The sequence below is a fragment of the Kogia breviceps genome, chromosome 1 (genome assembly GCF_026419965.1).
Source record: "Kogia breviceps isolate mKogBre1 chromosome 1, mKogBre1 haplotype 1, whole genome shotgun sequence".
Taxonomy (NCBI): Eukaryota; Metazoa; Chordata; class Mammalia; order Artiodactyla; family Physeteridae; genus Kogia; species Kogia breviceps.
Genome location: NC_081310.1, coordinates 149,802,372 through 149,824,675, shown reverse-complemented (window position 1 = coordinate 149,824,675; position 22,304 = coordinate 149,802,372). Strand labels below are relative to the sequence as shown.

At 39.0% G+C, this 22,304-nt stretch overlaps 1 protein-coding gene across 7 annotated transcripts in view; it reads left to right on the top strand.

Moving 5' to 3' along the window:
- Positions 1–22,304, top strand: part of NFIA (nuclear factor I A) — a 376,913-nt gene that overhangs the window by 317,393 nt on the left and 37,216 nt on the right. For 4 of the 7 annotated variants that reach the window (XM_059083370.2, XM_059083385.2, XM_067006874.1 and 1 more), the window contains 2 exons: positions 3,288–3,466; positions 5,738–5,903. In XM_059083370.2, coding sequence (XP_058939353.1) covers positions 3,288–3,466; positions 5,738–5,903 — 345 coding nt within the window. The remainder of the gene's footprint in view (positions 1–3,287; positions 3,467–5,737; positions 5,904–22,304) is intronic. The other 3 variants (XM_067006876.1, XM_059083380.2, XM_067006875.1) reach the window with 1 other exon arrangement.

Sequence of the window (22,304 nt, the reverse complement as noted above, 5' to 3'; positions counted from 1 at the left end):
AATAATGCACATTTTAAAGGATCTAAATATGCATTTACATAATGTGCTATAATTTTTTATTGTGTCAACTACTCACACGCACACATCCATAAGAGATGTTTTTCTCCATCAAAAATTTGGACTCATACCATTTTTTGTGCATTGCATTAGCACCATGCCAGATTCACAATGGTATTTTCTCTTCTTTGGGGCCTGAGCTGACCATCTCAAAATACATTTAATGAATTTTGCTGATTGAATGATTTGTTGACTGATTTAACCCCAGTGACACTGTCTAAAATAATTTACAACTACTTGGACAAAAACTTAGGCACACTAAAAACATCTAATCCAAGATAAAAGGGAGAAAACAAGAAATAGGGAAGGAGGAAAACCAAATTTAGACATGGCTGAAATCTTAAGTCTGAGCTTTAGAACAATGAAAGAACCCAATGCAGTCTCCTTGTTCAGGAAAAGAGTGCTGCTAGCAGGTTATCCAGAGAAATAGTGGGTATTTAATAATATTTCATAGTACTTTGTGAGGTCTGTAACACAACTGTTTTCTGTTTGAAGAAATTAAAGCTCAGGATCTTGAATGATTTATATGCAGTTCCACAGTGGACTAATGGCTGAACCAGAATGTCCAAGGCATGAGAAAGTAGGGGTTGTGAGGGATGACCCTTTGCAGTGCAGACTCAGCAGTTGTCTAATGTGAATCTACAGGCTAAATGATTTCCTGGTATTAATTAAGAATTAATTGATCCTTATAAATCAACCATTGTGGAATTAACTCCATATAGTACCATGTGTTCTTAGGTCTATGTTAAAATAAACTCTATGACACAAGAAAAAGGTGAATAAATTGTTTTTAGTAAAATGTAATAAAGAAACTAAGGTCTACATTTAAGTTGTTAATGATTTGCTTTTACATATTTAACAACAGCAGCAACAACAAGAGGGCAAGGATGCTTATTAACAATTAAGGGAGGGATTCCATGGTCCTGTTGAATTATTTCCTCTATCAGGTTTCTGTAACTTTTATCTTTCTAGTCTTTGCTCAAGTGAATTTTTTCCCTTGGGCAGCATTCTCTGCTGGCCACCACAATTTCATAATCTCACAATCATTCATCACTTTCCATTGAGCACCTGAAGCATTGCCACTTTATCATTAAGGTCTGCTTCCTGGGGGCTCTTGACAATGGAGTTGCCACCTTTGTGTTTGACATGCTGTAAAAGTTGAGTGTATCATTTTGTTGTGCTCAGTACATTCCCAGCCTCATTTGGGAAATGCCACATTCCATCTCTAACTAGAAACTATTCGGTCAAATGCAGGGCACTGGATCAAAGTTTTTTGCTACCAGCAAAGACGACCGTACCATATTAGATGAAAAAATTCCTTGCATTCTTTAAAGCACAATTTGCAAAATAAGAGATGATCAGAGCCATTTAACTTTTTAGCTGCAGATTTTAACTCAGACAGTAATGGATTCCAAGATTTACCATTCAGTGTATAAAGCCCTAAGTTTTACCAGTTTTTCTACAAGCTCCCTGGCTGTTTGCCAGGTTAAAAAATTTTTTTAAGTTTATATTTATTTGTATGGTTACTTTATTAATTTCGGTACCACTCATATATTCAATCATTCATTGTACCATCAACAAATATTTACTGAGTGCCAGACACTGTTCAGGGGATATGACAGTGAATCATTAAATGGATGGAAAAGCTATTTACTAATATGGAGAAGAGGGAAGAGCCAGTATGAGGGCTGGAAGGTGACAAGAATTCTAGTTCGAATGGGTTATGTTCAAGATGCCCTCAATTATATGATTGAAGACAAAACTTTGATTGTCTCAGTGTTGTATCCCAAGCCCATAGTAGGAACCTTGGAATATTTTTGGATAGATTAAAGGTTGCATGAATGAAAGGATCCCATCAGGTCATCTGCAACGTACGGACCGACTCTTGTTTCCACTCCAAACCCCTATTTCTACTCTTTAAAAACTACAGATGCCATTCTGAACCTCAGAGTCCTAGCCACTCCAATTATTAGTCAGAAAATGCCCCAGTCCTACAGATACAGTAGGGAACAAAAAAACCGTGTCTGGGGATCAGCAGAGATGCATCCTTTTTTGACAGATGGGATGGCGGTAGAAAGTGTGGCCAGTCTCGCTTAGTTGCTCTTCAGTTTTATGAGTCACCCTCAATATTAGGAAAGTCTTACTTTCCAAATATTTGGGTATTCCTTTGTTTTCTCTTTGCAGGGCCTCCTTGTGTTTAAAGATTTAAACTGCAAAAAGTAAAGGAAAAATAAATACTCTCATCTGCTTTTACTTGGCAGTTGTTTTTCTGGCCTTCATTGGGGAGTGAGAGCAGCCATCTCGGCGTTACTTGGTTTGAGTGTCTTCAGCCCTTCCCATGTGCTGTTCTTACCCTTCAGCAGGCTTCACGAATCACCCTTCCACTTCAAGGGCAGAAGTCTTCCCAGGAAAAATTATTAAGCACCTCACATACGTTTTTTAAATCTAATGTAATCTTCTTCCTGTATCAGTGAAACTCAGCAGGGCTCAAATATAAGGGAGTGATGGTTGTCTGAGCCTTTCATCAGTTTGTATGAGCAGAGGGCCAACAATTTAGTAGGGGTCACTGCCTACCTACTCAGCTTGTGGGTTCCCCTGCTATAACTCACATCTATGTGTTTCTGAGTTTGGCTTTGAAATGGCCAAAAAAAAAAAAAAGGCAACATAAGCCTTCTATGTAAAGTGAGGCACCCAAATTGCATGGGTTCATTAAGTGATCATTTACTACAGACTTCAAAAAATTTCATCCTGAATTAGTCCCTAGAAATTTCCTTGAAAGGAGTATAAGAGCTTTAACAATGAATTATTGTCTATGGAAATCTCAGCGTGAAAGGGGATCCATATGTGCAAACTAGAATTTGTCATATGTAATGTCAGTTAAATCAGGTCTAATCTACCAAATACATTTTTTATTGCCTGCTTCATTAAAAAAGCTCTTAAGGTAATGAATAATCTTCAGCTTCACCAAGGATTATTAATGCCTTTATAACTCATGTCCACTGAAAATAGAAAGACAGCTTGAAACTCTACCCTAATCTAGCCTCCATGTTTGTCTTAGAGCTTTAAGGAAGAAAATCTATCAGACCTCTCCAGTGTTAAATGCTGTCACACGAGCAGTTACTAGGAGTTGGGTCAGGAGAAGACATTTTAAAAGGAAGTTGAATCCAGTTTAAAAGCTGTGGCAAAACAAGTCTTTCTCTTATTAACTCTGATGTTTTCTTTTCCTACAGCAAGTCCACATGCGACACCATCAACTCTTCATTTTCCAACATCACCCATCATCCAGCAGCCTGGGCCTTACTTCTCCCACCCAGCCATCCGCTATCACCCTCAGGAGACGCTGAAAGAGTTTGTCCAACTTGTCTGCCCTGATGCTGGTCAGCAGGCTGGACAGGTGGGGTTCCTCAATGTAAGGAAACTTCTTTTTTTTTTTTTTTTTTTCTTTCAATTTCTTTAGAAATATTAACCAAATGTAAAAATATCAAGGGAAGACTTTATGACCATGTGACGTTGTGCTCTGATGTCGTGTTGACTGACTGCAGGCAAATGTCATATTTATTCTAGATTGTGGGAAAGTTAACTTACTCTAAGAGGGATTGGCCAGGGTTTAAAAACAGTGTTTGTGTTAACTTCGCAACTGTCAAGTTTATGGATATAAATCATCTCAAGGGTGAACTGTATAACCTTGTAAGGTCTGTGGGCAGATAATTCCACCTCATGCATACTAACCCAAGGGCTCACGCAGTTAACAAAATAGAAAGACCAAATAATTTTAAATAATGATTTTGGGTGGTAGGGAGAGGTAGGGGAAGGAGGGGGCACAGATGTTTCAGATCAACTAAGTTGATATTTTAAAAAAATAGTCCTCTAACACTTTACATCAAGTTGACCAGTGCTTGAACTCAAGATTCTAGAAGTAGTTTATTATGGTTTGTTATTTCTGCAAGTAGTTATCTTTCCCACTTATCTTTGTATAAAGCTAAATAGTATTCAGTAGTTTCGAATGGAGGTTTTCATTTTTTCTCAAATAAACCAAATCACAATTTGAAACAATATTCCTAATGTAAAAGTGATTTTTAAAAATCACAAAATTTATTTCAAATATAGAACCAAATGTTTGCAATGGATAGCTATATCCCAAGGCCAATAATAATAACAATGAATTGGAAATAATGACCAGCATAAAGCCAAATGTGATTTTCCTTTTCTCCTAATAACTGTAATGAAGCCACAGATGAGCCATAATTATTATTGCCTAATTTAGAATATTATATCACACCACCCTATCACCGATTTTCTTCCCTCGAAGAAATACCTGATTCTGCATATCTGAGATAGAACAGGCAGCTTTGACTAATGTCTGGTGATGTGTTAGCAGATACATTTCTGTCTAGACAACAAATCAATATGGACCCTTTTTTCTTTTTGCTTGTGTATTCATTTGCTTGGCTTATTCTAAAGCATTCACTTATGGACTTTTAGCCCACTCAGAAATGACACACAGGCAAGTTTGTTGGCAAGAAAGCACAACATTCTGACTGTCAGATGAGATTGTCTTTGAGGAACAATACTAAATATATAAGTGAATGTTGATGAGGCAGTGAGACTTCCTCTGCAGAATTACTAAGCTTAAACTTAAAAGCCTGGGACGGCAACTGAATTTTGATTCAGGACTAGAGGCTAAATAGGAGCTGTTATTGTTGGTTGAATAGTGTCACTGAAGACCAGAGGCAGAAAGGCCACTTGGGAAACCATGGAAAACTGAAGTGATCACCAGCATCAAGCATCTGACTTTTAAAATGTTTAACCTTTTTTAAAATAGTCCTGACATCATCCCATATAACTGTCAAATGACCAGTTTTGCATTTTGATCAAAATTTTATAGGGTTTAAGGCAGGTCCTTCATGGGACTGTTTCGAAAAACTCAAAAATAAATGGATTTTATTGCTTTCTTCAGAAGGAAACTTTTCTTTTGTTAAAGAGCTGTTACTTGGTTGTTCTAACATCAGGCAGCCAGATAAATATGACTGTTATGGCATATGCTTATATAATTTAAATCAAAATTAGAAGTGATATTTTTCCTTAGCAGAATTTTGACAGCTGAATTCTAAAGTTTCTGTGCCTGATGTTATACAATATGTGAAAGAAATTTTTTATGTTCACTTAACATATTTATTAAATGTTATATAATATCAACTTTGAAGAGTGAAAATAAAATATTTTTTAATCTCAAATGCATATTTAGGAAACTTCGTTATATCTGTGTAAACAGACATGATGGAATAATTCCACAATCTATAAAACACTTATATATTAAATCAATATTTAATAATCATGAGAATGATGACAAAAGTCACAGTTAATACAGAATCAAAACACCCCAAGCAAAAGTTGGCAGGTCATTTTCTAGAATCAGACGCAAAGAAGGTCAAAGTAGTTCAAGAGGTAAGTTTAGGATGCATGGAGCCTGTGTGCCTAAGACTGTACTTTTGTGGAATGCCTTAAGAACAACCCACAGCTCTTCATCCATATGCTCTTATGGAAGAATTCAAGTAGCTAGAATACTTAAGTAATTTACATGAAAGGTGCCTAAGGAATCTTCTGTTTTCCGAAGCGGCTAATGGTTCTATCTGTGTCTTCTTTCTCCTGTGCGTGTTTTGTTTGGTTCCCACCCTGGCAGCCCAACGGGAGTAGCCAAGGCAAAGTGCACAACCCATTCCTCCCCACCCCCATGTTGCCACCGCCGCCGCCACCACCGATGGCCAGGCCTGTGCCTCTGCCGGTGCCAGACACAAAGCCTCCGACCACGTCAGCGGAAGGAGGTGCAGCGTCCCCCACCTCACCAAGTAAGTATGGCTCTGAGATGCAGCGCCGGTCGCCAGTCAGGCTCTGCACACGTGAATGCACACCTATGCCTGGCCCCTCACTGCATAGGCTTCAGTGAAAGGCACGATCCCCAGCGATGGCTGTAGCATGAGTTTGCAGAACCAAGACCAGAGCAAATAGCACTCTAGGGTGCTACCAACCACATCAGGTGTGGAAATGACTGGGTGTTTGGGTGGATGAAATGGTGTAACTACCTGCCAGGGACTGAAGTCAAGATATGAAGTATTAAATTTTGCCTATTATTTGAGTGGCTTTGAATGCTATCCTCATGATCATCAAACAGCATCTACTTTTATGGATTCTTACTAGCAAAAAGTTCATCATGCTTCTGTAGAGCCCTGCCTTCCAGTAACTTACAATCCAAGAGAAACGCATTTGATGAGGTACCAAGGTTAATGCCACCCATCCATCAGATAGAAAAAAAGTTTAGATCAAAGTAACCAATTCAAAGGTGTGTACGTTGAACATTAGCGAAGAATAAGAGCCTGACAAAAGGTCAGAGCCAGCAGCCATGGCAGTTGCATGGCTAGGCTTGGCAGAGGAAGGAGATGGAAGATGAAACTGGAAGGAAAGAGAAAAGAAATCTTGGCTTGTCTCTGAACAGTATGGGAACATGTGATCAGACAACATAGGATTTCAAAACCTTTTGGAATAATGGGAATCATTACTTGATGAATTAGAGGGAGAACAGCTCCCCTGATATTTTAAAGATGACAGGGAATAGAAGTAGCTTAAACACATAAATTTGGCTTCTCTTAGTACCTGAAACAATGACCAAAAGAGTGACACCTGGAGGCAGAGTTCCCAGGTGATGGATGGACTACCTGACCTTGACAGGGGTGTGATGACACCTTCTCTAAAGCTTTACAGAGAGATCAAAGCACAGGAAAGAATGGGAACTGTGACAGTGCCCCTAAGGAGAGGAGGTCTTCAAGGAGGTGAGGCTGAATGCAAGGAATCTACTGAGGAAAAGATGAGCACAGACCACGAAAGAAGTGTTAAGATCAAGAACTTGAGCAGCCGTTATAGAAGTTGAATGGAGGAGAGCACAAGAAGAAACGTCTTATAGGCATAAGCTTTGGCATTGGAGAACCACTTGGATGAATATAGTGAAGGATGATTCAGACTTCTCAGTACTGGGGACATGATGGTATTGAGTACAGGAGGGAAGGAGCCAAAGAGAAAAAATGAGCCTCTGTTGACACTGTGTTCATTGGATTTAATTTTGGTGACACTGAATCCAAAATGTCTAGAGCCCCTCATGGGCATGAATGAGCTTTGGGCTATCTAGTACATATTCACTTTGATAATACATGTAGCAGTGAGTGGCCCTGTGCGTGGATTCTGGTTTGACAGCAAAAAGATTGAGAGTCCAGGGACAATATTGGGGAGGCTTACCTCTCTTGGTAAGAGGTGGCTCAACACTTTTCAACAAAGGAGAAAACCCTTGAGTGTCCAGTGACATAGGAAGCAAACTAGGCTTGCTCTAAGCATCTTGGAAGCTCAGCTTAGAAAAGAAGCTTCTGAGAAGCAGAAGCTCATAGGCCTGTCCTGCTTATTGTGCATTCGTGTAACATCTTCACAGGAGTCAGAGAAATAATCATCTCCAAACTCTATTTAGATCTAGTCACTGGGGGGGGGGATGTTGACTTATACATTGGCAGCCATGTGCTTAAACTGTGCTCTGTACATGCCTCTGGGTACCACTTTTCTGTTCATCTTCTCTCTGTATGTTCAGGACATTGGCAGAGCCCTCAAAAAGCTTTGTTTAATGTTCTTTTTATTCTGTGTAGACATATCCTCACCTCCACCATCAATGGCTCATGCATCTGTAGTGCATTTTCCAGTAATGGGGATGGGGCTTGTCTGAGGCACTGTGGACGAGTGGAAAATACCCTGGGCAGCTAGCTATTGAAGTCTAAAGGAAAGGGGCTCAAACCCTCACCTTTCACATTGCCAGCTCTGTTTCTCTTCCAATCCCAGTTTCCTCATCTATAGAATGTGGGTGATAATACCTAGCTGGCAGGGTTATGTGAAATCAGCCACAATAAGCACTACCACCATATAAATTGGAGCATTTTATTATCTGCCAAAACTCTTAACCTAGTGGAAGCCTCCAGGCTTGGCTAATGAAAAAATATGCCTGTAGGACATGTAGAAGCTACTCAGTGCCTCAGTCCGGTTGATACCTTTGGGTCCATTCCCTGGACTCCACTCCATGGATTGGATCTAATGCCTTGTATAAAACGATACCCATGGTCCTCTTGTGCCCAGCCTCAATCATTCTTTCAACATGATGGGAAGAAGTGTGGAGGGGGTCTGGGCAGATCCGGTTCATATGGTTGCATGTTCATTAGCACAGTGTTTAGAGATTTTTGGAAAGAGAATATCAGGAACGGGGACCCGAAGTTTGATATTTACATAATAATTTGAAACTTAACTTTTTGAATCCTTGGATTCTAGGAATGTAGACAAAACAAAGTGTTCTACTGATGGCATAAAAAGGTTTTCATCATCATAAATCTTAGCCTTTTTTGGTCTTTTCTGGGGTTTGCTGAATTCACAGTCATATGTTGTTTTACAGCAATGATCACCTGACCATCTTCTACTTTATTATTAAGACAGTGATATTCTGGGAAACCTGTAATTTATAGCATAAGAGAAGCCTCTCAAGTTAAAAATCTCAAAGCCCACCGGTCCACATTGGGAAGAGATTTAAGAACCCCTATAAAACAAATCCTATTCCATGCCCCAATTTCTGAACTAATTGATAAATAAAACACAAGAAAAAAAATCAGATGGAAGACTAGACTATAACCTCTACTATTAGAAAATGTATTTTTTAGCTACAGACGAATGTGCTTCCTAATGCTGAAACGCAAACAAACTCACCCAGTCGCTGGCAGTGCGGGACCACCGCAGGCCTTCCCACGGAAGGGGGCTGCCCTCCTGTGTAGAGCTGATGGAGGTCCAGGTGGCTGTGTGCTTCCTGCCAGCACCTGTCTCCCTAAGCAAAAGGGGAGAGGAAGGGGTGGGACAACTCACGTCCAGTGTCTACTTCCAGTCGCTACAATAAGTGAGGGAGTGGAGAGGCCCAACAGTGTATGGGAGGGAGAAGGTACCAAGAGTGATGTAGCCCCTCTTCCTTAACATTCATCTTTGATAACTACCTTCTTTCATTCATTTATTCATCCTTCATACATTGAGTATCTGTCATGTGCCAAGGACTGTGTTAGCCCCTGGGGATACAAAGATGATTCATCTCTGCTCTAAAGAAACGTGGGATTTATTGCAGGAGACAGCTGGGAAACGGGTGGCTCACACTGACAATAGTGGGACAGAGGTGCACATAGGTGCCACGAGAGATTTGGGAGGGATTTGGGTCCAGATGCGGAGCCTCAGGTAAGATTTTTTTGGAGTGAGTGACTTCTAAGCTGTTTAGTAGGAATATCATTCTGGTGTTTTAAGTCTGAGAGAGAAGTAGAACTTCTCTTCAGAAACCCGCTTGTGGGTGGAAGGAGGGGGTGTCTAAAATTGGATTACCACTGGATAAAAATTTAGAGCAAAAGTATCATTTCATAAATTCTGTGCTTTCTTAGAAATTAAAACTGCAGGATGGTTGGATCCTGTTTATCTTTGTCAGTTTATTAGAGCTCAACTTTAGCGAGGAGAAACATCACAACAGAGTATTAAGTACAGATGTTCAGTATCCCAACAGTATGTCTGAAACTGAGGCTTTTTCAAAAACACTAACTGTATAACCTAGGACAGCCTTTCCTATTGAGGGGTTTAAGATGACTTGCAATAAAAAAAAAGATTTAAAAAATAAAAGTAGGAAATCTGGGGCTTCCCTGGTGGTGCAGTGGTTGAGAGTCCGCCTGCCGATGCAGGGGACGCGGGTTCGTGCCCCGGGTCCGGGAAGATCCCACATGCCGCGGAGCGGCTAGGCCCGTGAGCCATGGCCGCTGGGCCTGCGCGTCCGGAGCCTGTGCTCCACAACAGGAGAGGCCACAACAGTGAGAGGCCTGCATACCGCAAAAAAAAAAAAAAAAAAAATAGTAGGAAATCATACCCAGGATCACCTATATTACCAGCTTTTCTGGGCCTGGACCCCCGTGTCTGTTGGAATAATACTTTGCTCTACACACTCTCATAGGTAGATTGTCAGGATGAACTGGGGTGACAGATGTGCTATGCTATAGACAGTTAAAAGTCTAAGACATCATTTTTAATATGCTCTTATAATGAAATACAAATGGATGCCAGCCTAAAGCAGAGTATATATTTTTAAACTAATCAGTTGCCTCTGGCACCAATATGCAACTTTGCAGCTGTGGCCAGGAAAACAGGGTAAGGCAGATTTGGGGAGGGAAATGTTTGCCTATAAAATAAATATATTTTAATGGGAAAAATCTTTACCAGTGCCTTAAAAAACAGAGTAGTGAGGGTGGAAATAAAAGTTCAGCTGTCTCTCAAGGAGGACATTCATACTGTTGATTCGTTTGGAGAAAGACTGATATACTATGTCTGATCTCTTTAGGATACCATGACAAACAGAAAGAATAACTGGTAAGAGTAATTCACAATGGATGGGCTCCATTCCTGCTGATTAACTGGGTTTAGATACCAAGTGAGAGAATATCACTTCCTTCCTTCATTCAATAAATAGTTACTGACCGTCCACTATGTGCCAGCAGTGTTCTAGATGCTAAGATTCTGCAGGAAATGAAAGAGACAAAAATCCCTGATCTTGCGGAGCTTTCGTTTTACAGAAGCAAGAAAGGCGATCAATAAAATAAGAAGTATAATAGGTAGGAGTGATGTAAGATGGTGATACGTAAGTGCTACGTAAGAAAATGAAGCACAGAGGGGTTGGGTGGGATACAACTTAAATAGGGTGGTCGGAGAAGGCCTGTCTGAGAAGGGGAGATTTGAACAAAGGTCTGACAGAGGTGAGAGAGTGGAGCCATGAGACTGTAGAGGGAAGAGCTTTCCAAGCAGGAGGATCAGTCAGTCCAGCCCGCATGTTTAAGGAACAAGCCGGAGGCCAGTGTGGTGCAAGCAGAGTGAGTGAATGAGTGAAAGTAGGGGGAGGCCAGGTCTGAGGGGTAACGTGGATGAATGTGGATATGACTGGGAGATGCAGGGGCAAGAGGTGGTGGAGGAAGGCTACACATGTTGGAGGTTCTTACAGGCCATTGTTAGGACTTTGGCATTTTCTCTGAGTGAGGTGGGAAGAAGAGGAGTGATACTACCTAGGTTTTAACAGAAACTCTTTGAAGGCTTTGTTGAAAATAGGTTTCAGGGGGCAAGAGTTAAAGCAGGAAGACCAGTCAAGAGGCTTTTTAAAAAAATCAATACATATGATGAGTGTCTTTTACATGCCAACCACTATTCTAGGTGCAAGGGATCCAAAAGTGAGCAAAGCAGACAATCCCCGTCCTTTGTGGAGCCTACATTCTAGAGGGAGGGGACAAACAATAATTAAAGAATAAGTAAACTAGTAATTTAGGGACCAGTAAGTACAATGGAGAAAACTAACACGGGGAGGGGAGGTGGTACACCATTGCAATAATGCAGGGAAGAGTTGCTAATGACCTGTACCAGTATCCGGGCAGTAGGGGTGGTGAGAAATATTTGAAAGGTATAGCTGATAGGATTTACTGACACATTAAATGTGGGTTGAGAAAAAAAAAAAAAAAAAAAAAGCACTAGAGAAATCAGCAATGACTCCTAGGTTTTTGACCTGAGCAGTTGGAAGGATGGAGTTGCCATAAACTGAGATGGGAAAAATTGCAGCAAGAGCAGTTCTGGGCAAGGGGTGGGGATCAGAAGTTTGGTTTGACCAAGTTATATTTGGAGATGCCTATTAGGTATCTTACTGGTGAGACCAATTATAATAACATCCTACCTACTGCAGTTCTTTGCAGGGTACTCAGTTTTTCCACATGCACCATCTTATTAATTGCGGAGGGACTCCTTTTCAAACATGTAATAAAACAAGTGGATATTCTTAAGGACAACAGCTCCAGAATAGGAGAAATCTCTCATTACATTTGGGTCTGTTTGTGGTATGATAATTCAAAATCCACTATTCATTTTCTTAATTGCATTGTAAGATTCAATTTTTTAATAATAGGTTGGCACCAAAAACATACTATAAAAATGCACTTTTCCAGAAAAGAAATTGAAGATTGGCATCATAGCCTAGAATTATAATGAAAAGAAACACTTTTGAATTATGATGGAAGATAAAACATGCATATTTTCCTTTTTTAAATTAATTATGAACACAAAAACTTAATTTAAAAATGCATAAAGACTTATAAACAATTTTCTCCATGCCTTCTTAGCCATGAACTCTTGATATTTTAAAACTAGAATTCTGTTAAATTAGAAGCATGTAATAACAAGTTCCCTTTTTTATTTTTGTATCTCTGATGAATCTTGTATATATTCATTATATGAATGAGTTTGAACCTGTTAACCAGGAAGATAATAATCTGACGGGGATTGAAATTTCCTAGTGTAATAATTAACATATGTTCAATGCTTTTTGGCTAGCAAAGCTCTTTACACATGTATGTTATCTCGTTCCGTCTTCCTAAGACTCCTGTGAGGTCAGGATTTTATAGACAAGGAAACTGAGATTCGAGAGTGGAGGATACTTTCCCAAGATTATATAATCCCGTGGTAGTTTGGTATTAGCTCCTACTGTAGCCAAATTACAAAGCAGTGGGACTTGATTTTTGGTTACCGAGCAGCCACAACTATCTGCTGTCGTCTGAAATTAATAACACAACAAATTAGTGAGCTTTTATTAATGCGTCAAGCACTTTAAAAATGTTTTTTATGTATTATCTTGTTTTAATTCTCACATTAATGCTATGAAGTACGTACTTTAAAAAGTAAATACTCTAATTGAGAAAGACAAGGCACGAAGATATAGGTAACTTTCTCAGGGTCACTCAGCCAAGGGTAGCAGCGTCATGACTCACACCCAGCCACTTTGAACCTTTAGTTCATGCACTTGGCCAGAGCATCCAGAGCCCGAAGTTTCCATGTTTGCAGTGAAGACCCTGTGGGAATAGTACAGAGGAAGATATTAGTGGTCATTTATACTTGAGTGTGGATTGGTTTCTGTTAGCAGGGAAAGGAAGAGTGTAGAAGATCTGGAGGGAGATAAGAAAAAACTAGCAAAAAAGGTGGACAAACAGGAGCTATTGCTAAAGGCAGATTTTCTTTATTCCCCAGTGCTCTCCAGAACTTGAACTGTTGCTGAATGCTTAGAAGAATTACTTCCTGAGTTTTCACCCAAATAATGACAGCTCTCTTTTTCACCAACACTTTTTTATGTGTAAAACACACAGTTTTAATCAGTAATTGAATTTAGAGCAAGTCAGTGAATTATATGTCATATTTACACAATTTTTAAATGACTAAGGACTCTATTTCCTCTTTCAGAGAAGAGCCAGTGGATAAGGACAAGAGAGAATTAAAAAAAAAAAAGTTAGCGGCTTCCTTTCACAAAACAGTTTTTCATTACTGATGCCTGCACTATTCCTTTAGTCTTTAAATTTTTCAAAAAATTTACATTCAGTGAAATTCACTCTTTAGTGTACAGTTCTATGAGTTTTATAACAGCATAGATTCTTCCAGCCAACACAAGACAGGATACAGAACAATTCTAAAGAACTCCATCCTCTTTCTTATCTACTCTTTCTTATCTACTCTTAAGTTATTGTCCGATGTCACTTAGTGCCAGGGAACTTATTTTACTTTGATCTCTCTATTTCCACATTGATTTTTATTCTTCTGTCAGCAATGCTACTATCCCCATTATATTTTAATTTTTTATATTCTTCTGAATTAGAAAGAGACCTACATAACTACAGTACTTTAGTATATGATAATAGTGACATTTCATATTGGAAAAGGGAAAGGGATTATTCGGTAAAGTATATTGGGATGACTGAGTAGCTGTCCAGAAAAAATAAAATTCCTTACACCAAAATAAATTCCAGGTGGTGCAAAAAATATAACATTGAAATATTAAGCCTTAAAATACCAAGAAAAAAATTGGAGAAACTTTTTGTGGAATATTGGAGTGAGAAAGGCCTTTCAAATAATACAAAAAAACCCCCCAGAATCCATGAAAAGAAAACTGATAAATTCTAATCTAAAAGTATTAAAAATGTATATACATTGAAAAAAAAACACCATAGACAAAGTCAAAAGACAATGATAAAGTGGGAAAAGTATTTGCAACACCTGTGGCAGAGGGCTAAATTATGTAATATATAAATAGTTTTTTAAAGTCAGTAAGAGAAAGACCAACAATCCAACAGAAAGACAACAAAATGATATAAACATAGAGAAATGGAAAACGTTTGAAAGATGTCTCATTCATGTAGCATAAAAGAAATACAAATTAAAACTCGAATGGTATTTTTACCTATCAGATTAGCAAAGATCAAAAAGGATCTTGACACAATCTTGGTAAGTGTGTGGAAAACAGGCCCTCTCCTATACTGTTAGGGGACTGTAAATTGATTCAACTTCTTCAGAGGACAATTTTGTTTTATATATATTTATATGTGTGTGTGTGTGTGTGTGTGTGTGTGTGTGTGTGTGTGTGTATATAAATTTTAAATGTAAGCCATGCATTGTGTTGGACATGTGAGCAAAGATATACATCAAGTATTCATTGCAACAGTGATTATAATAAAAGATTGGTAACACCAATCATATCCACCAATATGATATACATAAGGGTAGGGGGACTTCCCTGGTGGTCCAGTGGTAAAGAATCTGCCTTACAATGCAGGGGATGTGGTTCGATCCCTGGTCAGGGAACTAAGATCCCACATGCTGCGGGGCAACTAAGCCCTTGCGCCACAACTACTGAGCTCGAGCATCTCAACTAGAGAGCCCACGTGCCGCAAACTAAAGAGCCCACACGCCCTGGAGCCTGTGCACCACGACTAGCGAGAGAAAACCCGCACACCACAGCTAGAGAGAAGCCCACGCACCGCAGTGAAAGATCCCGCATGCTTCAACGAAGGTCCTGCGTGCCGCAACTAAGACCCGACGCAGCCAAAAATAAGTAAAATAAGTAAATAAATAATGAATAAATCTTTTTTAAAAAGGTAAGGATAGGTCTGTATGAATTCATGGAATAATCTTTGAGTTATATTAAGTCAGCAAAGGAGAGCACTAAGAAAAAGTATGTATAGAATACCTACTGCCATAGAGTGGAGGATGTATATACACACTTGACTGTGTGTTGAAGGATGGAAACTGGTTCATTGGGGGGTAGTTCTTTAGTGCCTTGCCCAACGAGAATGAAAGATATTATTGAGTTTTAAGTCCCCTTTTATGTCAAATATAATGTTTTATTTAATTTTTAAAGTATTTGTCCAATGAACTAAAATTCTTCTTTATATCCCAACCACTAACTATAGTGACCAAAACTCACACAGTGGAGGCAGGGAAGGGGGGTAGTCCATAAAATCCTTGGCAAATTTTAGACATTTAGTTTAGTTGCATTAACCTGAACTTCGGGTGTGATAGCAAAAACGTGTGCTCTTTCTGGTAAAGAATGCTATTCTTTTTCCTTCACAGAGAACATGGAATTGAGTACAAGGATAGCATTTTCACACTCAGTAGCTATTATTTGGTCACAAGTTCTGCTTTAGGAACCCATTGGATACAGATGCACACATGCTATCTTAAGTCATACTTTTTCATAAATACTTTTTGCAGAGTATTTCTACTTTTTGTACAACCCAAGTTTTTAATGTCTAAATTTGAAAAGGAAAAAGAAAAATAATTAGTGGAAGTCAGGCACTTCGATAGGTATTTTCATATGCGTTACCTTAGTTGCACTTGATCGTTATTTTAATCTGCAGAATTGGACTTGTTAGCCCTCTTTTTAAAAAGAGAAAACTGAGACTGAACCAGAATTCAAATCGGGGTCTGTTGGACTCTAAAGCCCCGTGCTTTCTACTCTACCAGGACACTTACTGTGTTTCAAGATATAATATCATCCACCTTTCCTCTGAAAATTCTAAGACACACCATAAAGAACATTTTTCTTTTTTGGCCTCACTGCGTGGCATGTGGGATCTTAGTTCCCCAACTAGGGATCACACCTGTGCCCCCTGCACTGGAAGCGGGGAGTCTCAACCAGTGGACCACCAGGGAAGTCCCAAAGAACTTTTAAATTATTCCAATAAAAACTCTTGGGTACATTGCATTGGATGAAAAACAGGAATGAGAGCAGGAAAAAAGAGAGAAGAAATGAACTTTGTAAAGGAGTGAGTTACAAAAGAGAACAGACAATAGATGATTACATTCATTTAGGTTATCATAACCCACTCAGGTCTTATTTTTGCCTCAGTTTTTTATTTTTTCAGATGACAGAAATGACAGATGAGTTTCAAGATTTTCTTCATAAAGATAACAATGGCAATGTAGGAAACTTGAAAAATACAGAAAAGGATTTTAAAAATCATATTCTCCTATAACCAACTACTATTAACATTTTGGTCCGGTTTTCCCCCATTTTTTCAGTGCATGTCTATATTTATATAAGATGATTGTGACCTACTGAATATAATATTTTGTATGTTATTTTCTTAACGAGTATTTTATACCTTTTCTTCATTAAAAAATGCTAGGAAATGTGATTATAAATATTTTTACTTATTCTCCTACCATAGACCATTAACTTTTGTTCCAGCCTATGGAATATGCTCCAGCATTTTGTCGAACATATATTTTTGTTCCCAACTTGAATAATTTTATTAGGCTAGATTTCTAGAATTGGAATTACTAGTGCAAACAGTATGAATATTCCTCCTGATACACGTTTCCAAATTGCTTTTCAGAAAAGTTGTGCCATCTTACACCGTTACAAATTATATTTGAGTCTGATATAACATTAACCCTTGAGAGGTTTGAGTATTATTATTATTTTTAAAAAATTTTTTTTGCAGTACACAGACCTCTCACTGTTGTGGCCTCTCCCGTTGCGGAGCACAGGCTCTCGACGCGCAGGCTCAGCAGCCATGGCTCATGGGCCCAGCTGTTCCGTGGCATGTGGGATCCTCCGGACCGGGGCACGAACCCGTGTCCCCTGCATTGGCAGGCACACTCTCAACCACTGCGCCACCAGGGAAGCCCTGAGTATTATTTTTTTAATTGGTGGAAGGCAGATATCTCAGGGTGTAATGCCCTTAATCAGATTTTGGAATCAGTAGTCCCTGATTGGATGAGTTTAGCAGTTTTCTTCAACTGCTTTGATATAAAGTACAGTGGGATTCTGGAGATTTCCCATCTTGTTGGCTAAGCCTCTCCTTAGGGCTCACTCTCTGGATTGCTCCTGTGGAGAGGGTCGCCTATTAGGCATTCACAGAGGGGGTGAAGCCTTAAAGAGCTGGGAGTATTAGAGTAAATAATATTTACTATGCTGAACTTTTTATATAGAGACACTCAGAGAGGTTAACTGGCTTGCCAAGGTCACATTTCTAGTAAGAGACTGAATGGATTCAATCCAGGATTTTCTGATTCTAAAATTCATTTTCTATTAACTACCTTGCACTGCTGTAAAAATAAAAATATTATTTGGGGCTTTCAGGTTCTGTTTGGCTTTATTTCATTTAAGATTAAGAATTACAGGGCTTCCCTGTTGGCGCAGTGGTTGAGAGTCCGCCTGCCGATGCAGGGGACACGGGTCCGTGCCCCGGCCCGGAAGATCCCACATGCCGCGGAGCGGCCGGGCCCGTGAGCCATGGCCGCTGAGCCTGCGCGTCCGGAGCCTGTGCTCCGCAATGGGGAGAGGAGGCCACAACAGTAAGAGGCCCGCGTACCCAAAAAAGAAAAAAAAAAAAAAGATTAAGAATTACTGGAACGTGTTTTAAAATCACTCATAATCCCAGTCTTTAGAGATAATCACTTTCTGTGCATATTTTCCAGTCATTTTCTGTGCATATTTTAAACATAATTGATCATGATATGTGTGTGTACATACATATATATACATATATACAGTTTTGTAAACTAATTTTATTCATTTTATTTCATATTATAAACACGTCATGGTGTCATTATTATTTTTAAACATTTTTCGTGGCTGCAATATTCCATCAGTTGGTTCCAGTTTGTTGCACTTATAAGTAATGCTGTAATGAACATCTTGGAGCATAAATCTTTTGTGTGTGTGTGTGTGTGTGTGTGTGTGTGTGTGTGTGTGTGTGTGTGTCATACTCTTTTTAAAAAAAAATAATTTTACTGTTTTTATTAAAAATATCTCGTCGATTATCAAAAACTTCAACTAACAGTGAAAAATACAAAGAAGAAAGTAAAAATCGCTTACATCAAACATCCCCTTTCCCACAAATACAGAAGGAGCGAGGGAGATTATAGATTGCTCCATATACTTTTTTTTTTTTTACATCTTTATTGGAGTATAATTGCTTTACAATGATGTGTTAGTTTCTGCTCTATAACAAAGTGAATCAGCTATGCATATACATACGTTCCCATATCTCTTCCCTCTTGCGTCTCCCTCCCACCCTCCCTAGCCCACCCCTCCAGGCGGCCACAAAGCACCGAGCCCATCTCCCTGTGCTATGCGGCCGCTTCTCACCAGAGCATAAATCTTTATATGTACTTTTAAGTACTTGTTGAGGATATAGTCCCAGAAGTGGTTTTCCAAAGTTACACTGCCTTTGGAGAGGCTGCAGAAGCCTTTCAAGAGGGAGGGATCCAATCTATTGATCTACGTTTCTTTTTTTAGTAAACCCCAGCTGAATCCAGCGTTTATTCCCTATGGCTCTTTAATATTACTTTCACCTGTGCCTACCCATCTATCTGGTTGCTTCTGATCAATAAATATGTTCTATCAGTTGCACAACATGTGGGCATACACGTAAAAATACATGACATAGACTGTGGATTAGTCATTAGAAATAAATTTAAATGAACTGAAACAAGACTGTATTCCTATCCTTTAAGTTATTACAAAAAAGAATATTATAGGCAGTATAAATAGGTTGTTTACAGGAAACACTCATTGTAAAGTACCTCTTTATCACACAGATTTTGGTAACATAACGTCAAAGCACCTCCAGTTTACAAGCTGCTCTGATCCCCTTCTCTCTGTGTGCACACATGAATTGTCTTATACCTTCCTTACTGTACGTTTTACCCCAAATCATGATGTCACTTGAGCCCCTGCCCCCTATGAAGATCCCTAATACAAGTAGAGAGACCAGCAGAGCAAAGCCATCTGCTTAAATTCTTTTCATGATTTTTTGAGAACTATTGACACATTAAACATTTCATGCAAATTGTTACCATATATGTTAAGTAATGCTAATATATTAAAGTTTGAATTCATTAGCTTTACAGGAAGAAGGCTTGTGGGTATGTTATTCTGTAATAATTTACTAGTGATAAGTAGGCTTTAATTTCATGCCCTGAGGTCTGTGTCTTTTTGTGTTGTTGGTAGCTTGTTTGTAGAGACAAAAGATCTGCAGAGATAATAGAATGAGGTAACTGACTGCACAGATGTGATCAAAGTAATGGAAATTCAGCGTGGTTATCTTCTAGATTCCAAACATCTGGATGAAAACTACAATATCCATTCATTCACGTGGGAATTTCTAAACCTCTGAATACTGGGGATTCATGTGTCAACAAAGGCTGTATGTGTTTCCTTGGCTGTATAATTACATTAATAATGCTAACCCAGGCCCTGTAAACTTGTCGATGCTCATAGATTTCTTCGCAGGAAAAAAACTCCAATATCCTCCAGCATTTCTTTTGTGACCTGGCAAGAAATAGTGCTGTTCAAGTTCCCAAATGAGTTCAATTGTAATGGACTTCATTTAGAAATTAACCAATCTATTTTCTAATAGTTTCCACATTTTTTTTGAAATGAAAGTTTTCTCACAGGGCTTTTTTTAAAAAAACTAGTAACATGTGATAGTGCAGTTAAGATTGCAGAAACTATTTCAATCAGGTATTTAGTCATCTCACTGCTTCAGTTTGCAACTGAATGCGTTCTCATGCACTGTCAGGTGTCACTGATAAACATTTAGAAAATTGCAGTCTGAAGACACAGTGATGTGTTCAAGTCTGCATTCCTAAACTTGTTTGGATGGCTTCTGTCCAGTAACCAGCACATTCCTGGGCAGGCAGTAAGTCTAGCTGAATGAAATTGAATTTTTGACTAGCATTTTTAAAGGGATATCTGCACATGTGAATATGTCTGAGTTTCTGAACACAAGGGAACATGTGAAGTGTATACTGATTTTGAGATAGGAGGGGAAAGGTTTAAAGTGTTAGGATGCCTAGTGGTCTTAATGGTGTTTAGAATGGAAATCTGGTATCTTTGGTAATTTTATAAATTATTTCTTCCTCTTGAAGGAAAAATTCAATAGACTTTTTCTCCTCCATTTTCAAACATTCAAGTCTCTGATCCTTAAATTTTTATCTTCCCTGACCTTACAGCAGAGTCATTCACAACGTCCCATCTTTTCTCCTTTCCCTCCGCGATTGACATCCCCATTACCCAACTCTGTTTCTTTGCTCATTCAGCTTCCTCTGTGATCCCCAATCCATCTGAACTTGTCAACCAACACATCTTTTACAGCCCGTCATCACAGCCATCTCCATCTCTACAAAGCTTTTCCTGTTCCCCTGCCAGGTGTCACTTTTCTGTCCTTTAACACCCTAAAGATTTTTATCTATATTACTTTTAGGCACTCATATTTTCACTTTCTGTACTCATCTCTCCCCATTAGACTCTAACATTTCATGGATAGCCATGTGTCTGGCTTATCTTTTTGTCTCTCATAAAACTTAGCATAGAGCCTGGCACAGAGGAAGTATTCACACGAGAGAGAGAGACAGAGACAGAGAAAGAGTAAGAGAGAGAGAGGGAGAGAATATGAATATATTAAACTATCTTTCCTTGATGCACCACAGCAGTTAGACTTGGTAGAGTTTAAGGGAATGAAGAATTGGTATTCCCTCCTTTTACATAGCTGGAATCTGATGAAACAGATCACAAACTTCTCTTCAAACTTTGTGTCTGCCAGGGTTTGGGGAACTTTGTTGCTTCCTGTGTCTGGAAGTAAATTCAGCATGTCAGATCAGAACTAAGAAGGACCTACTGCATAGCACAGGGAATTGTACTCAATAGCTTGTAATAACCTATAATGGAAATGTATCTTAAAAAGAATAGGCATGTACATATATATATATATATATATATATATAACTGAATCACATTGCTGTAAACTTGAAACTAACACAACATTGTAAGTCAACTATATTTCAATAAAATTTTTTTAAAAAGACAAATATCTGTGCTCGCTTCAGCAGCACATATACTAAAAAATAAAAAGACATATCTAACACATACACACTCACACACACACACACACACACACACACACACACAAAGAATGTCAAAGCTCACTACCTGTCTTACATTGACTTTCCTGCCAAGGTGCCTCACCAGGTCATCCCCCCTCCCCCTCCCCAGCAGAGGAGCCATCACGATCCTCAGGCCGCTCGACCTCCTGGTGGCTGCTCTGTGGACACTGGAGGGGGCTTCATCCAAAGGTCAGCTCTCCTTTCAAACCCAAGCTCTACACAGAAATCTATCTAAATTTTCTCTCTCTTCTGTTTTTCAGTGATTACCGCATTTCAGGGGTCGCTAAATTTGAACTAGATCTTGAATCTGGCTGCCTACTTTCAAAACAAGCTGATGCACTCACATTTTCTAGTTTGTCAGATTTGAGTGGTTTTATTGATATCATTTTTACCTTAAAGAAACATCAACTGACATTGATACAAATATTTAATATCTTAATATCTTGTTTTTCAGTCATATTTTTTCCCCAAAACAGGAGAACTCCAAGCATCTTTTATTCAAAACAATTTGACCACTTTCTTAGCACCATGGTCAGGTATGATTGTTGGGTGAAGGCTGTTACAGACTCAAAACTGATTCATCTAGAAGTGCCCTGATTCCTCTATCTAGACACATCCCTTATTCCTTCTTATTCAGAAAAACAAAACAAAACAAACAAAAAAAAAACAGACAACCTGGGAACAACAAGAGTTGGAATTCTCTTTGGCTTGCAGGCAGTCAGTTACATCCATTTCTGAGGACATAGAGGCTGTTCTCCCAGGGAACACCTGCAGGGTTGTAAAGAGCAGGGCTAATGGGTGATCTCTGCCACTCTCCCTGCCCATCCCACAATCTCCCTAGAGATAGATTCCAGCATCCACAGAGGCCCGACTGCATATAAAGAAAGAACTGTTCATGAACCGTTTTTTCC